Genomic DNA, 17,943 nt, shown 5'->3' with positions numbered 1-17,943 from the left:
TTGAGGAATTTTTGTGAATTGAAAAATAGTATGGATAGAATGTAATTTACATCATTACACTATGGGGTTTAGGTAAGTTATACTATTTTTATTAAATGACGTCCTATCTATATTATGTCATGCAAGACTCATGTGTTTATTTGTTTAACTCTATGCAAGTTAAAGTGTCTACTTGTACATATCCAAAGTAAAATAACATAAATATAAAATGAAATCAAGTTAAATAACATATTTATGTATTATATTTTTTTTGCCATAAAAGATGTCTGCAACAAAGACTACCCTCCTCAATATTTTAATCTATATGAGTTAATTTAGTTTGACATAAAATATTAAAAAAATATAAAAATTTATAATTTAAAATAAATTATAAATATCTATTTAATAATAAATTATTCAAGCATAAATTAAACTTTTAAAGTTTGCGTTGAATGTACTAATTATTTTGGGATGATTAAAAAAAAGTAACATAATGAAACAATATATTAGAGAGAGAATAATTAATAAAAAATGGTTTTTTATATTTGAATTTATTTACCTGATATAATTTAACATAAAGTTAAAACAAATATTAAAATAAAAGTATGTAAATATTCAAAATATCTCGTAAATGTATGAAAAGAAAAATAATGGAGAAATCGTCATTTCTTTTAGCTAGTGTTTGGTCATAAATTTCTAAATATTTTTGGTAAATATTATTTGAGTAAAAATTTGGGTGAAATTTCACTATGTGTTTGGCCATAAAATTTGGAAAATATATTTTACCTTTTTAGAAAAATATGATTTATACACACAAGTTTTAAAAACTATCAAAACTAACTAAAAGTTTGTATTACAAGTCAATTGAATGTTCGTTACAACTATAACAAATAGTGTCCATGACACTAAAGCAATGTGATAATTTGGAGTGAGAGTGTTTTTGTAAAAAATTATGTAATACAACGCAAACAACCACTAGAGAGTGTGTTTTTGTAAAACATAAAAGATTGGGGTAAAACTTTAATTTTTAAAATATCTCAAATAATGAAATTTGGCCCAAATATTAAAAAAATTAGTATTTGAAAATTTGGGATATTTGCCAAAAATATTTGTCAAATAATGACAAATTGTATAGACAAACATTATTTGCCAAAGTTTTCCCAAATATTATTTGGAAAATTTACGACCAAACGGGAATGTATCACAACTTGAATCATTTCTGGTCTGCTGCTCTCATCTGTATACCCTTCCCTTGTGACACGTTTTCTTGTCTTTCCCTTTTGCTTCCACGTTATACCAGTTTTATTGCTCAGTACCTCAACAAGATAAAGCTTAAAACAAAGTTATCCCATTTCACTTTATACAGTTAGTTTAATCCTATTTGAAATTTAAGATTCTTTTTAAAGAAAAAATAATGTTATTTTTATTAATTATAATTCATTTCAGTCAATTTAAAATTAAATTATAACTCCATTTATTTTGATTTATATGACATTTTTATTTTTTGAGAGTCAAACTTAAAACTTATAAATAAATTTTTCAATTAATTTTTTAAAATAAAAATATTTATATTTATAAATTACGTAAAAAATATTGAACGTCATCAATTTAAATTATTTAAAAGAAACTATAAAAAGCTTACTATCAAAAATAAATTTAATTTTGAAATTCAACGAAAAATGATATGGAGAGAATATTTAATATAAAAAAAATGTATCGTTTCTGTTTTATGACTTAATAAATATATGAAGCGGAAAAGAGGTTGTGGGAGTATATATCTTGTTTAAAATGAATATATACATATCCTAAATCATACAAACAAATGATTACTACTGTTCATGGTGTAATAATTTCATTTCTCCCTTTTTGTGATTAAAAACCTTTGCAAGTAATGGATACAAGACATAGAAGCATTAGAATAGCAATGTTACCATGGCTAGCTCATGGTCACATAACACCTTTTATAGAGCTAGCCAAAGCACTTTCAAATAGAAATTTCTACATCTACATATGTTCCACACAAGTCAATATCAATTCATTCAAACAAACAATATCTGAAAAACACTCAATTTCAATAAAAATAGTTGAAATTCATCTTCCAAATTTACCAAACCTTCCTCCACACTACCACACAACTAATGGACTTCCACCTCATCTCATGTCAACTCTTAAAAATGCAATGGACATGGCTCAACCTAGTTTTTACCATATACTTACTACTTTGAAACCAGATTTAGTTATTTATGATTTTCTTCAACCATGGGTTCCAACTTTGGCTGCTTCATTGAATATACCTTCTGTTTTGTTTTTAACCCCTGGTGCTGCTGCATGTTCTTATCTATTTCATATTGGTAAAAAAAAAACTGTTTGTGAATACCCTTTTCCATCTATTTATCTAAGAGATTATGAGTATGGGAGGAATAGACATATGTTTGAACCAACTGAAGAGGATGAGGGTAATGATGGATTTACAGATACTCAGAGAAGAGTCAATGGATGCATAGATGGATCATCTCAAATCATATTGATCAAGTCTATTAGACAATTAGAAGGAAAATACATTGATTATCTCTCTAATATACAAAATAAGAGGTATGTTCGAATTTTAACCTAAACTTTCATTTACATGGATGTGATGAATTACTCTTATCCCTTGATAAAAGTTAGATTTTTTGAGTGCGCACACAACCGATTACGGATTAATTTTTATTTGAATCCGTTTTCAATTACTATCGATACTTGCAGGTATGTTCCAGTTGGACCTCTTGTTAGAGCACCAGAAACAGAGGATGAGCATTCAGAGATCATGGAGTGGCTAAACAGTAAAACAAGATGCTCCACAGTATTCGCTTCATTTGGGACTGAATATTTCCTATCCAAGGAAGAAACAGAAGTAGTAGCTCTTGGTCTAGAGCTTAGCAAGGTGAATTTCTTGTGGGTAATTAGATTCCCAGTTGGACAAAATAGGAACCTTGAAGAAGCTCTTCCAAAGGGTTTTCTAGAAAGAGTTGGAAACAGAGGAAAAATAGTACAAGGATGGGCACCACAGTTAACAATATTAAGCCATTGGAGTATAGGAGGATTCGTGATTCATTGTGGATGGAGTTCGGTAATGGAAGGACTTAAACTTGGTGTTCCAATAATAGGAATGCCAATGCACCTTGATCAACCATTAAATGCAAAGTTGATAGTTGATGCTGGGGTAGGGGAAGAGGTGGTTAGGGACAAAGATGGAAATATTGATGAGCATCAAGTGGCAAAGGTTGTAAGGGAAGTGGTGGCAGAGAAAAGTGGGCAAAGATTGAGAAAAAAAGCGAGAGAGTATAGTGAGATAATGAAGGGTAATGGAGACGAGGAAATAGATGAAGTTGTCAAAGAGTTGCTGAATCTTTGTAAACCAATAACAAGGAGGGATTCTGTTGAAATGCTTTATTAAATTTTCTCCTCTTCTTTTTATTTATTTTTGTAATTTCCCAACTAATAATGAATACAACTACACAGAGATTGCAATGAATGTAACGTAATTTCACGGGGTTATTTCGTTTTGTTCGGAGTAAGTTATCTTCAAATTAACAATTTAAAATTTATTCTGGATAGGACATTTCATCAAATAAACATTTCGTTTTGTTCGGAGTAAGTTATCTTTAAATTAACAATTTAAAATTCATTCCGGATAGGACATTCCATCAAATAAACATCCCTTCTTATGGTTCGACCTGTTTCCATAGTCAGTTCGCAAAATGTTTTCTAATTCATTACTTTAAGACACGTTTTACTGCTATAAGATCTAAATATTTTATAATTTATTATTAGACACGTTCTAGTGCTATAAGGCGTAGCAATTCTTGCGTCTTTTATCAGCTATAGATGCATAAACAAGAGCTTTGAAACTCATCAAGCATGTCTGCCAAGTTATTTTACTTTTACCAATTTATGAACTCGAAAAAGGAACATATGAACAGTAAAAGAAAAGAAAAACAGCTAGATGTTTATAGTTGATCATATATGAAAATCACAAAAACAGAATGGAGTTCGTTCCCAGAAGCAGAATTTTCTAGACATGACTACCCCTCGTCGGCTGGCAGACATGATTTCTCTTCCGAGCATGTTCTTGGTTATGGTGTTGTGTACGACAAGCATATCCATACCAACAGTCTTGCCTTTGAGCATCCTCTGGAGCTAAATGCTGACACCAAAAACAAAAGAAATTACGATACAGATACAATGTTCAAGATTTACAAGATACCTTCCTCCGTTTCATTTTACATAATTATTTTTAATTGGACATGAACTTTTAACAAAGAAAAGGGGACTTCTGAATTTACCCTTGGAACCATATGCGGGACCAAGATTTTAAGCTTAGAGGTTCAAAATTCTAATCCTCTTTAAGTGGCTGGGTTTTTAAATTATATAAATTGTATATATTCAATGAAACAATACAAGGCTCAGATCAGAGCTAGTAGGTTTAACCTAAACCAATTACTAAAAGCCTAACTCACCATTGCTCATAACTTGTGATCTTAAATATATCTATAACTATAAGCGCATGTCATTAATAATAACATGAGAAGTTAATAGTTAAAGAGTAACCAAATGGAACAAATGTACTCTATTAACAGACTAAAAATGGAAAGAGCCATATAAAATGGAACTGAGGGAATTGTTTTATGGGGCGGGAGTTTGTGATCTGCAATATAAATATATGAAAAGTAAGAACATATAAGAATCTTAAATATAGAGTACCTTAATACATTGCTTTCAAGGCTATACTTCAAGATTCAACCCTTACAATTTAATCAAATCTTGCAATCACATTTAGAATTACTATTTTAAGCATGAATAAAACAAGACTACTTGACTAAATTAACATAGATACAATTCTAAACATACATATTGCATCAATAAACCCATCACAATTTCATAAAATTGAGGTCATGAGGAAGCACATGGGAAATCTATCATAAAAATCACCATTAAACATCAAATCATCCCTATTATAAAACAATTAACTCATAGAAGTTAGGAAGATCCCATGGTTAGATGTAGAACCCTTGTTCTTTAACATTTACCCAATCTCGAAACTTAGAGTTGAAGGGTTCTCTCCATGAATGAAGGTTCCCATAACTTAATTGATGTTTTTCCACTAAATTGGAGTGAAAAAATCTTGGAGCTTGAACCCTAATCTTCAAGTTCTTGGTGTTCTTCACTCTAGCAGAGAAATATTGGAGAGAGATGAACTTTTTGTTTTGAAGTGGGTGTTTGTGAAAGTGACTTATTTTGGGGATATTTTAATATAAAATCCTTTATATGGTTATTTAGAAATAATATAAAATACACTTCTTAATTTGACTTAAAAATATTATTTACGAAAACGTCCTTGCACACAAAGACTTAGAGCCAAAAAAAAAATAAGTAAAGGTGTAAGGAAGCATTCAAGGTCCTTGAATTGTTGTGCCTTCCTTAAACCCTCCCTTGGACTTGCCTTAAGCTTTTTAAAAAGCTAAGGCAATATCCATTGGAGTATTCAAATTACCTATTAATACCAAATATATATTTATTTGAACATAATATAAATTATTTCTATTTAATTTAGACTAAAAAAGAAATTACGATTCTACCCCTCTTTAAGCCTCCCTTGGATTGCCCAAATAAAACTAAGGCAATTACCAAGGGAGATTTTAAGGCCCTTAGAAGGTTCTACAAGTCGTGAATCCTTCCTTAGACTTTGCCTTTGACAATTTAAAGCTAAGGCATAAGTGTACAAAGGAGTACATGACAATGGTTCCCGGCCCCCCTTCACTTGAGCACACGTGTACTGCTTAGTGTTAAGGCAGCCCCCACACGCATGGTGGTCCCCCCACCCTCACTTGCACAAGTGCACTGCCTAGTGTACTAAGGTAGCCCCCACGCATGGTGGTTCATGTGCAGTGGGGTCAACCTTGGTCCTTGCATCCTCACGTGGACTTCTTCCTCTTTTGGCAAAATTGGCTAAAGGCATTGATTCAACAAAGTTTTTAAGGAAGGTGAAGCCTTTTACCTTCCTTGAATCCTCTCTTGAAAATATACTTAGTCATATTTTTAGACATATTTCAACTCCAATTTATATATAAACTTATAAGGTTCATAGGTTAGACTCTAGTTTCACTTATCAACTTTTCGGGTGTTACATTATCTCCCCCTTGGGAACGTTCGTCCTCGAATGACGATGTAGACACCTTAAGGAATTTAAAGACTCAAGACTAGCAGCCCAACAAATATAAAATATCCAAAATAATACATCACATAAAAGAAGAAACATTAACTCCCTTTTAATATAGTCAATGCAACAAAGAAAGTAGGAACTACATCTATCAATCCAATATGCATGAACTTCTCATAACTATTCTTGTTCAAGGAGGAACTACCATCTCCTAGTCATAACATTCTCAACGTACTCTCATGGAGCTCATATGCACTTTACTCCCAAAAAGAATTTTATTCATGGACTCTCTTAACTCAAAACTAAGCATGCTAACATATTCTTCTCACGAAGTACAATAGACAACTCATCCCTTATATAAGCCAATTTTGACCAAGTACATTTTAAAGAGAGGTTCAAGGAAGGTAAAAGCCTTCACCGCGCTTAGAAGCTTCCTTGAACTAATGTCTTAGTATTTTTAGCGAAGTCTACATGAGGATGCAAGGACCAAGGTGGACTTCACTGCACGTGAACCCCACTATACATGGACTACCATGCGTGAGGTCTGCCTTAGTAAACTAGGCGGTGCACGTGTGCAAGTGGAGGGGGGGCGCACTATGCGTGTAGGAGCTGCCTGAACACTAGGCAGTGCACGTGTGCTCAAGTGAAGGGGGAACATGGCATGTACTCCCTTGTAGACTTATGCCTTAGCTTTAAAAAGTCAAATGCAAAGTCTAAGGGAAGATTCACGGCTTGTACACCCTTCTAAGTGCCTTAAAAGCTCCCTTGGTAATTGCCTTAGTTTTATTTGGGCAATCCAGAGGCTTAAAGAGGGGTAGAAATCATAATTTTCTTTTTAGTCTTAAATTAAATAGGAATAATCTATATTATGTTTAAATAAATATATTTTTGGTATAAATAGGTCCATTTGAATACTCCAATGGATATACCTTAGCTTTAAAAAGCAAAACGCAAAGTCCAAGGGAGGGTGGAAGGCTAGTGGACCACTTCAAGGACCTTAAATGCTTCCTTAAACATTTCTTAGTTCTTTTGGCTACGTCTTTATGTGCAAGGACATTTTCGTAAATATTATTTTTAAGTTAAATTAAGAAGTGAATATATTTTATATTATTTCTAAATCACTATATATGGAATTTTATATTAATATATCCCCAAAATAAATCACTTTCACCAAACACACTTCAAAATAAAAAGTTCATCTCTTCTCCAATATTTCTCTCTACAAGTTCCTCCATTGAAGAACACCAATTAGCTTGAAAATTAGGGTTCAAGCACCAAGATTTTTCACTCCAATTTCGTGGAAAAACATCAATTATGGTATGGGAACCTTCCTTCATGGAATTTCTTTCTCCATGAAGCCCTCCAACTCTAAGTTTCGAAAATTGGATAATTGTTCAAAAACAATGGTTTTAAATCTAGTCATGGGTTCTTCCTAGAACGAATTTCTATGAGTTAATAGCTTTATATTATGGATGATTTGATGTTTAATGATAACTTTTATGATGGATTCCCCATGAACCCATGTGCTTCCCATGACCCAAATTTTATGAAATTGTGATGGGTTTGTTGATGCAATATGAATGCTGAGAATTGTATCTATGTTACTTTAGTTAATTAGTCTTGTTTTATCATGCTTAAAGTAGTAATTCTAAGTGTGATTGCAAGATATGATCTATGACCCTTGAAGGGTAAATTGTAAGTGTTGAATCTTGAAGTATAACCTTGAACGCAATCTATAAAGGTACTCTATATTTAAGATTCTTATATATGAATGGTTGATCCACTTGAAAGGTGGATTTCATGTATTTATGTATGGAGTTATGTTCCACTTGAATGGTGAAGATCCAATGACTGTGTGAATTATGGTATTGTTGAAAGACTAGGTTCCGTTACTATTACATATGACTACGTATGAATTGTCTTTGGATAATTATATGATGATTCTAAGGAGAAAGGTAGTCCTCACCATGTTTAATCAATGAGCTATGTTATGAGTTGGGTTGAACGAAGGGTAATGTACTCCTTCACATATGAAATTGTAATTCACTTTAACTATGTATAAGTTGGAGAATAATGCTTAGCACCGAGTGGATCTAGCAAATGAGGTAGAGACTCTCCCGCTAGTATTAGGCCAGGTCTTCTACATATGCTCTCATAAGATGGAACTCTCTTGCTAGTACAATAGGCCAGGTTTCTAGAAGCAATCTCCCTATCCCATAACTATGTGCCCGCATATGTATTAGCTAGTGGATCCATATTATAGTAATATGTCTAGTTCTACCTTAGGCAAGTGGAATGCCTTTTTTCGGTGTGGGGCAATATGACACCAAATTCCATGTAGCTCACAGATCTATGTCGGTTAATGCACTTCTCCCTATGTGATAAGATAACAAATATGACTTGAACTATACTTGTGATTCTTGATAAGTAGATGTGGTCAAACCAAGGGTGGAGTCTGAGCTTTAGAAGACCTCTAAATGACTGGGAGATCCAAAGGTTGGTGGAGTTTTACAAGGTCTTGGGGCAGTTCAAGGAACTATTGATGCACAAGATGGCAGGATCACAATCGTGACAATTTTAGTGTTAGACTGGGCTCCTTGAAGCAAGCAGTTTTGACCCAGGAAAATCTTATGAAAAAAAAATTCAACTGAGTCATAGGTGCCTACTATGTATTGAAGAAGAAGTAGAGACTGTCAACCATCTCTTCCTTCACTGTAGAATAACCAACATTTTGTGGAATGTCTTTATCAACCAGAAGGGCATGAAATGGGTTATGCCTAAGAAAGTTACGCTTATGGAGCAGGTATGCAAGCGTTATCGGGCATAAAGAAAGATGAAAAATCATTTCGGCTTGCATTTGGTGGTCAATGTAGAAAGAAAGAAACCTCATATGCTTCCAAAACAAGAGCAATTCCATCCAGAAAATTAAGATGAACGGCTTAGTTTTGTTTCTTTTTTGGTGTAAATAGGAGTACATGGTAGATCTAGAATCAGTCAAAGATGTTTTGGGTTCCTTGTAAATTTTGCTATAGAATTAAACATCTTCCTGGTACTCTCCACAATTGTAATTAGGAACCTGTAATTTGTTGTGGCAGGTTCTGGTTTTTTGTTTTGGAATAGAATACAAGTTGTTACCTTCTAAAAAAAAAAGGAGTGGGGTATGAGACTTCACTTCTATATTGCACAAGTAAACTTTGAAAGGGATTGTGGTTGGTTCATTATGCTATGGTAAGACATGAAGGTATGATATATGTTGATTGGATTGTTGTCATAGTATGACTCCTTATGTATATGTGATGAACATGGTTATTCACTCATATAAGGATTATAATGAGGTCTAAAGTTGATATGTGTAACTAAGGTGATTCCAAATGGATACTTAGTATAGTTGGTATTATGAGATGCCAACCATAATGAACTACTTGATAACATACTCATCATACTCAACTTCTAGTAGTTAGCATACTATGCTAGATAAAAGTTTATGATAATATTATAGGGAAACTCAACTTCTAATAAAATATTCCTTTTTCATTTTAAGTAAAACCACAAGAAATAGTGGAAATAACTGAAGAATCAACAAGGATCAGTGGCAACTTACATGGCTTATCAGTGTAACTCTGAACCAATACAAGAGGAATGAGACTAACTTGTCATAGCACTCGCTGCATATAGAGACAATGATAATCAGCCAGAAGAATTGGTTCACTGAATGAAAGCTCAAAATTATATTGAATAACAGGCATTTTCCTAACTTCATGGAAAAGTAGCCACAAAAGTCAAATCAGAAGCCATCAGGTCCAACATGACACAATTTCCAGGAATACAATATTCGCATTCAACATCTCCAAGAAGAAACATACTCACCTACAAGTAGAAGTACAAGAAGTTATCATCTCGGCATGATTCAATGGCATTCTTGTGCGATCTGAAGAAAACAGAAGCACATATTAATAGCAGGAAAATCAATTTAAGGACAATATTAAAAAACCTAATCAAGTGCCTTTTTTCCTGATTCACTAACATTAAAATCTAAGCTCAAGTTGGTTTCAAACGAGGACTATCAAAGACATGACAAGTAGCAACCACTTTTCCTTTTTTATAGGTCGAATTGTAACCAATTGATGTATTGTTTTCACCTCCACTATTTATTATATCACTCTAATCGAGAACATGGTGTGCCATCTATCCAGTATGATTGTTCAAAACTTCAATTTCCCATTTATTTAGGTGAACAAGGAAAATACATTATTTCTCCTCTAGCTAATAAGATTTAGAAATTTAGAAACAAGGTGGATAATGCTACAAGTTGACTTCGGGTTTCAAGATACTTTCCTTTGATAAAGTAATCAATTTCATTTAAGAAAATGGCAAAAACATGCCTGAATGACAAGGAGTGCACTAGAAGATAGAGAACTTCATGACGAAAGTGACAAAACACAACTTTCTGCAAATGACATCCAATCTTCTATACATAAAGGAACCTCATGGGTTCACCAAAAGGAAATAAGGGAAAATTTATTCCACAATACCTGATAGCCCACTGTGCTGCTGAAGACAGTGTGTGTCAAACAAAGTCTTATTCACAAGTTTTAATATGATTGATCTTCCCCCTAAAAAAAAGGGAAGTGACAATGTTTCTTGGAATGGACGAAGAAAGTTCAATTCCTATATATAACGTCATTTGGAATAATAAGCTGGACAAAAAGGAAGCAAGGACTAAGACGCATAGAAGCTCTAATTACTACACCAATCAGAAGCAATCCTACTTGTAGTAGGTACACACTCTGAAAAAAGTGTCTATACTTGTTTCCATGAAGAGAAGTACAAGCTGAAAAAACAAAGAATATATTTATTTCCATGAAGAGAAAAATTCTCCAGACTGCCAATTTTTCAAAATGTTTGTACCTCCTATTGGATATTCCAGACTAGAGGTGGTACTTTTTGTCTGGGAGGTGGACTTGAGGGTCAAACAATAATAGTCGACTATAGGCTGACAGATATATATATGCATTTAGGGAGAGAGGAATAAACCATAACTAATATCAAAGACAGGACAAAAAAGGAACTGATTCTCAAGTTTCCAACAATCAATTTACCTATCTCCCGCTTATCAAACTTCAAAATCCATTCAGCTACCACATCTTGCAATGACCTTCCCATCTGTCTAATGCATCTTTCAGTGATCTATTAGAGGATCACAGAGTCAGCAGATTTAGTATTCCAACAAAATTATTGAGAATAATAATAATGCATCAAAAGCACCATAGAGAAAACAAAGAAGCCATACATTTTGTTCATAATGATTCTTCTCATGTGCCAAGGAGGGGATTCTAGAAACTGTATGTTCTGCAATCTGTAAAAACGTGTGCATTAAGTTGACATATTCTTCAAAAAGCAAGACTTCACAAGTAAATGCTGGAAGAAACTCAAAAGTATTACCATCATTAAGGAGAAAAAGAACAGAAAACAGGAGAAAGCAATCAAATGAAGAAACAAGGAGAAGAAATGTCAAATTATAGATCACGTCTTCTCGTTGACTTGTATAATAAGGACCACCGACCAACTTGGGACCTTTTTTCTTTTGCGATGGTGGTATCCAGGCTAGTTTAGGCAGAACCTCAACTATTCAACCAACTTGGAACTCTTTTAGTCACAGAAATGCCGGTCATGGAGATAATATTAACCTTAACTCAAGGTGGTGGTGGTGGGGGGGGGGGGGGGGGGGGGGATAAGATGTGGTTATGCGAGCTTGGATAAATAAAAGTAAAAAAGCTGAAAGCAGGAGAGCAAGAGTGAAAACTAATCACAAAAAAGTTTCAAGATTATTTCCACCGGGTAGTGACAGGAGACAGGGTTATCCTATGTTGTTCGGACTCGTCAAAAATATCAATGGATGCGTGTAGGATTCGCCAAAAGTAGTGTATTTTTGGAGAATCTGACACAGGAGCGGCATCAGAAGTGAACAGTCCACGCAACTAACCGGTTATCATTCTAAAGATATACAAGGATAAGCAATGAGAATATATAATTACTGGCCTTTGCACCTATTCTAGGTTGGCAATTATTTGTAACTGGCAAAAATCAGTGCAATGTCATCCCTAGACCATTAGGTATTTCGAATGTACACAATTTTCTGAAATTTTAAAGCCAATCTCCTACAAAACACACAGATGTCTGAGTAGAACACAATAAGGTCCTCTTACAGACCGGTGAAATAAATTTCTAAGAATTTCATTCCAACTTTATGTAACATACCAAGTTCAGTTGGAATTGATGCTCTAAACATCTTTCTAACCAGTATAGCAAAACATAGTTTGCACAAATCAGAAAAGTAAACCAGATTTAAAGTAATTACAGGCTTGAATGTTTCAGGACTGCAGAGTGGATGCGAGTTGCTTCCATTAACTCCCTGAGAAGGCCAATAAGCAGCACAAAATGCTCGATCACATCCCAAACCTACAAAGCCATACCGCCTTAGGTCTCACACACTAAACACTTAAAAGGGGAACAGAGAACGCTAATATTTCAAGTTGAGGAAAGGAAACACATACAATCACAAAATCACAGGTGAGGACTAGATATTTTCTAACAAGAACATAATAACGAAGGGTTTCGAAGTATAGTACTTACAGTGTTGTTGCACTCCAACGTTTGATCGAGAGGGCATCATTCCTCCACATGCTTGACATTGAAGATGAACTGTGCTTTCATTGCACTGATAACCTCCATATTCAGTGTCTGAGTGCAAGCTTCTCAATGTTAGAAAATCGAAGTACATAATTTTAAATGGTTTTAGTTCAATGGTTGAATACAAAATAGAAACCATAAAAAATTTAAAGTCACAAGAGAATAGTATTAGATTCTCTCAAAGCTTTACATGAGATTTACATCGTGCAGTAACTCAATAAAGCATTTTTTTCTGAATAAGTCAACATATTTCACTTTATATCAGTTCCCAAATTGCAAATAATGTCTAGATTTAGGAAAAATGCAGTTACCACACTGAGGGCATGAATGCTCCCACCTATCTGCTGCATCTGATGGAGAACGTTCCCTCTTCCTGCGACTTTTTCTACTGCTGAGGACCTGCTCATAGGGGTTAGTATGTTTACCAACTTTTAACAAAACAAATTGTTGAGCACTTATGATACTACTACTGCAATAACACCAATATACCCAGTGAAATCCCACAAGTGGGGTCTGTGGAGGGTACAGTGTATGCAAACCGTTATCCCTACCTCATGGAGGTAGAGGCTGTTTCCGAAGGACCCTTGGCTCAAGTGCCTTAGTGCAGCTAAGCAGAGCAGTTATGAGAAGGAAAATTGGCAGCGAAAAAACCATGGCAACTAATAAGGAAAACGATACAGGACATACAGAAAAAGGACAGTAACAACAGTAAAATAATGTGTTTATGATCCTAAATATTTAACATGTTAATTAGTGTAAGTATGGCATATGATAGACAGTAATCAAAATAGACCACTTATAATTGAAGCGGAACTCCTAAATATCTACTGCACGGAGAGATAGTTACAAAATACGGAACAGCAATACCTGACATGAAGTGTAAAGATCTTTGGAAGCACAGGAGCAATCATATAATAAGAGTTGGGGAAGAGCACTAACAAAGCCTTACACAGGAGCTGCAATTTACAAAGGCATCTCATATGGTAAGTTAGACTACTCACAAGTGGTGACTTTATTGATGCATTGGAATCAAGCAGCACAATATCTTCACTCGAGCGTTTCAAAGAAGGATCAGCAAGCAGTATATCCTGCATAATAAGGGCATAAACTTTTAACTACAACTCGCACGGTATTAAAACATGCACCCAATGCTTCCACAAAGAGATACATGCTTAGATTAGGCAAAAAGTTTTTTAATAGAAAAGGCAGAACATAACAGAATTACAACTTGAACAGGACCTATTAAAAAGGATTTTAATCCTAAAACTTAGAAAAATAATTAAATGAAAATTAACTTAAAAAGGACAGTTTGTCGAACTGGAAATAAGGGCAAAAGCAAATCAATTTCACGTCTTACTTGCTCAATGTTATGCAAAAAATGGTTCCTTCCAACAAAATGTACAACTGCTCTGCAATGGGGACATAAAACACTTGAACGCCTCTCTTGGGACCTCCTTAACCACTCTGAAAAGCATCCATTACTGGAGATTGAAGAACATATATGATAGCACATCTAGTCAAGGATCAAATCCAAATGGTTTTTCAAACCACTTAAAGTTCTAAACCACTAACCAGAAATTGTGAAGGCAAGGTGCAGCTGTGACAACATCATGCCAGATGTTCAAGCAGATACAGCATTTTGCATACTCGACATCGAGATAAATCTAGCATAACAATAGCCCATGTGACACAACATAAACTGATAACAGCGGATATATAATGTTGCTAAAAGGTTACATAACTTACCTGTATGTACCTGCGAGATTCCTCAGTAGGCATTATTTCGAATCGGTATTTCACATAACCTAACAACATTGAAGCATAACGCTATAAGCCACACATCATTGCCCATGAGATATGCCTTTCTAATGCATTTCGAGTTAAAACCTGGGATGAGATTACATTTCATAAAATGACGAGAGTGGATATATTCTTCATCAAATCCTCCTTGACCTACTTATCTATTCAAATGGCCAACTGAACTCAATCTCTAGCTTGTAAGTTCTTTTTTTCTTTTACAAGATAAAAGTTTTATTAATAAAGGTACAGAAACAAACATCTCCCATACAATAGATTCATGTAACACAATTCCCAAGTGAATCCAAGAAATCCATATATTGATCCATATTGTGTAGCAGATTCCTCTCACACCAAAAAATAGACTGTGCAGACAAAGGTTCTTGACTCTAGAAATATGGTACTTTTTGTTCTCAAAGCAAGCACTATTTTTATCAGTCCAAATAGTCCAGATAATACACAGAGAGGGATAGTCCTCCAAAACTGTTTCTGGTTGTTTGCAATCTCCTGCCCTTTCCATCTTTCAAGTGTACTCCTAACATGAAGGCATTAGCCAATTACACCACATCATAGCTTCTAAGTTAATAGAAACATATAGTGACCAGGAAAACATCTTTTAAATGGCAGTACAATTGAAAAGGAACATAAAGGGTGCAACCCATGCATGAAATGCTCCAAGGCAATTTTGGGGGAAGGAGGAGAATGGGCACATTTGCACGTATCCTTCCCCTGATTTCTGCAAATAGGCTACCTCCACACCTCAAACAAATGACCTATAGGTCACAAAAGTAGACACTGACCATTGCACCAAGGCTCGGATTGAAGACGAACGTATATCAACAAATTCAGTATTAGCTGACAATATTTGTATATAGGGCTATTAGTACAACACTCACATCTAACAAGAAACTAGCAACCTCAAGATTCATATCACTCATGGAGGAGCAGCACGATGTTAAGGAGTTCTATTTTCTTTTTAACTCCTGGATAACACACCTAAAAAGTACAGTGCAGGTAATAGAAAGAGGACAGGTACACACAAAGAAATATATTGGAATTCTTAAAAGTGCAAGGCAGATTAATGACTCCAAAAAGGAATATGATAAGTAACAAGTATAACTCACCTTCATCACTGGGACCTAGTGAAATTTCACTGCCACACTTAATTACAGCAGCATGCTCTTCCTGAACAACCGTCTCATCAACAAGAATTTCTTTCAAACTATACTAGACAAAAATGTAGATAGTAAACACACATACAACTTTGGTTGAAACAAAAAGCAAATGCAATTACCCAAGACAAAGCTGCATAGGAAAGCACCACGGAAACAACAGAGGTCACTGACAATTGTTGAAGAGACGATTCATTTTAAACTGCTAGAGTCCACAAAGTAGCAATTGATGGAAACAACAAAAGCAAACAATAAAAAAATATTTCTGATAAAACAGAATATCATTCATTGTAGTGAGCGCCAGACTTAACAATTTCAGCTACCATGCTATCTCAATCATGATTCTCTTTACATCCAAAAAAGTATATGGCACAAAAAATATCTTTTTATACCACTTAATCACTTATACTTCTCTCACTAGTGACACTACTACAACATAGTTTCCTATTTCTTTTATTCCAACTTAGCCAAAATAATACAAAAGGCATAGTTCTCACATAATGTTGTTTATCTCCTTGCCATCTCCAACTTTGATCGTTTCTTCTACAGTCTTTAGTGTTACCCAATCAATACTAATCAGTTAAAACACAAGATTCCACATGTGTAATCACTTGGAATGTAACATGATGGGTAAGTATCTACTCTATTTTATTTACACAAACAATATCAATTCCTTACAATTCAACTTCTCTTATTAAGTTATGCTCCATTAATATTACATCCCTCATATACAAAGTGAAAGAATAACCTTCTTTCAAGTTTTAATGTGCCACAGTATCTTCCCCACATCTCTTCAAATCCCCCCTCCGATTATTTCTCAAGTCCGTAAGCTATCATATTCTACCCAGTGCACTCCACAGAAGGCTGGATCGATCGGATGAAGGATTGATGATCTTTGCCCCATGTCATTTAAAGACAGTTGAACCAACAGTACCATGACCATTTGACCATGTATTTCTATTCAAACTCGATGTAGATTATGCATAATGCTGTGAGTAATAGCATCAGAAGAGAGATTGAAGATCTGGTTAAGTGAATATTACTACAGGTTCAATCTCTTCATAGGAAAAAATGCAGCACCAAATATTCTTGGGTATAGGAGCATTAGTCCAAGCAACTTCAACTAATAAGCTTCCCAAACATGCATCAAGAAGTTACTTAAGCAAATTATTAATTATGGAGAGAGAACTCAAGGATAGTAAACCCAAAAACTAGGATTCCCTTTAGCTGATACCAAATATACCATTAAAGACCAATTACAGGACACTGGCATGCATCTCAATTACATGAAAAAAGTTTTATCATTCCATTCATTTTTTATTGAGGGAAGGAAAGAGTACTGATTTAGCAGCATATTTTCTAGTATTTTTACTTCAAAAATCAATTTGGGCTGGAGAATACAAAACAATCTAAAACCCAATAACTGGGTGGATGATCACAGTTTATCTTGTCTTTTGTTAAATAGATCCATAACGAAGTTATCTTAAACCATATACAGGACAGCATGAACCAAATACGCTTGCGTAAAATGAAATATTTACACAACCAGAAATGTTTACCTTCTATTTTGCATCATGGCAGAATCTAGATCCACATTCCTTGTTATTTTACACCAATCTTGCTTTTCAGAAGAAGAATGCTTTACTTCACTGCATATTACGGTCTCCTTCAACCTTAACTCAATTTCTGAATAGCGAGAGTCTGTCGGTACTATATTTATAAGGACAAAATGCTAGTCAATAAACAGCATTTATCTCAGTTCACATCTTCCTTGTACTTCTAAAAAGCTAAAATCATCAAACAAGTGAAGAACGAATAGTGATTCAAATAGAAGTCTATATCACTGCACAACACAATTAAAAAAGCAAATCAAGTATCGCCAATATCAACTAGAAGAAAAGCATGGTGTATCCAGACTCCAGAGATTGAGGTACCTAATATTGCAAGACTCTGTGGTATTATAGGATGTATAATAGGTTCCTTATCTTATAGCTATTTTGGATCTTCCTTTGGTTGCTAAACAAAAAGTTACAGTGGGTTGTTTTAGAGAGGTATGAGAAAAGACTATCCCTTAAAGGTAAGCTAGACTTGACTACTAGTGTTTTG

The 17,943-nt window shown here is 34.3% G+C and overlaps 2 protein-coding genes across 12 annotated transcripts in view; one reads left to right on the top strand and one right to left on the bottom strand.

The window, feature by feature from the left end:
* Nucleotides 1-1,789: 1,789 nt before the first annotated feature.
* On the top strand, nt 1,790-3,516 carry LOC101245232 (beta-D-glucosyl crocetin beta-1,6-glucosyltransferase-like). The gene is made up of 2 exons (XM_069294975.1): nt 1,790-2,571; nt 2,725-3,516. Exons 1-2 carry the CDS (start codon nt 1,871-1,873, stop codon nt 3,413-3,415), a joined length of 1,392 nt encoding a protein of 463 aa, XP_069151076.1. The 5' UTR covers nt 1,790-1,870; the 3' UTR covers nt 3,416-3,516.
* A 346-nt stretch (nt 3,517-3,862) lies between these two features.
* LOC101267293 (uncharacterized) overlaps nt 3,863-17,943 on the bottom strand; it is a 40,854-nt gene continuing 26,773 nt past the window's right edge. For all 11 annotated transcript variants that reach the window (XM_026029903.2, XM_069294977.1, XM_026029902.2 and 8 more), the window contains 14 exons: nt 17,397-17,547; nt 15,790-15,887; nt 14,615-14,673; nt 14,441-14,532; nt 14,226-14,349; nt 13,870-13,956; nt 13,180-13,267; nt 12,812-12,919; nt 12,537-12,637; nt 11,469-11,534; nt 11,278-11,365; nt 10,046-10,106; nt 9,780-9,843; nt 3,863-4,165 (listed from right to left, as the gene is read on the bottom strand). In XM_026029903.2, coding sequence (XP_025885688.1) covers nt 4,034-4,165; nt 9,780-9,843; nt 10,046-10,106; nt 11,278-11,365; nt 11,469-11,534; nt 12,537-12,637; nt 12,812-12,919; nt 13,180-13,267; nt 13,870-13,956; nt 14,226-14,349; nt 14,441-14,532; nt 14,615-14,673; nt 15,790-15,887; nt 17,397-17,547 — 1,319 coding nt within the window. In that variant the 3' untranslated portion in view covers nt 3,863-4,033. The remainder of the gene's footprint in view (nt 4,166-9,779; nt 9,844-10,045; nt 10,107-11,277; nt 11,366-11,468; nt 11,535-12,536; nt 12,638-12,811; nt 12,920-13,179; nt 13,268-13,869; nt 13,957-14,225; nt 14,350-14,440; nt 14,533-14,614; nt 14,674-15,789; nt 15,888-17,396; nt 17,548-17,943) is intronic.

Source organism: Solanum lycopersicum, chromosome 3, assembly GCF_036512215.1.
Source record: "Solanum lycopersicum chromosome 3, SLM_r2.1".
NCBI lineage: Eukaryota > Viridiplantae > Streptophyta > Magnoliopsida > Solanales > Solanaceae > Solanum > Solanum lycopersicum.
Note: the sequence above shows the minus strand (reverse complement) of the source record. Positions and strands in the feature narration are given on the sequence as shown.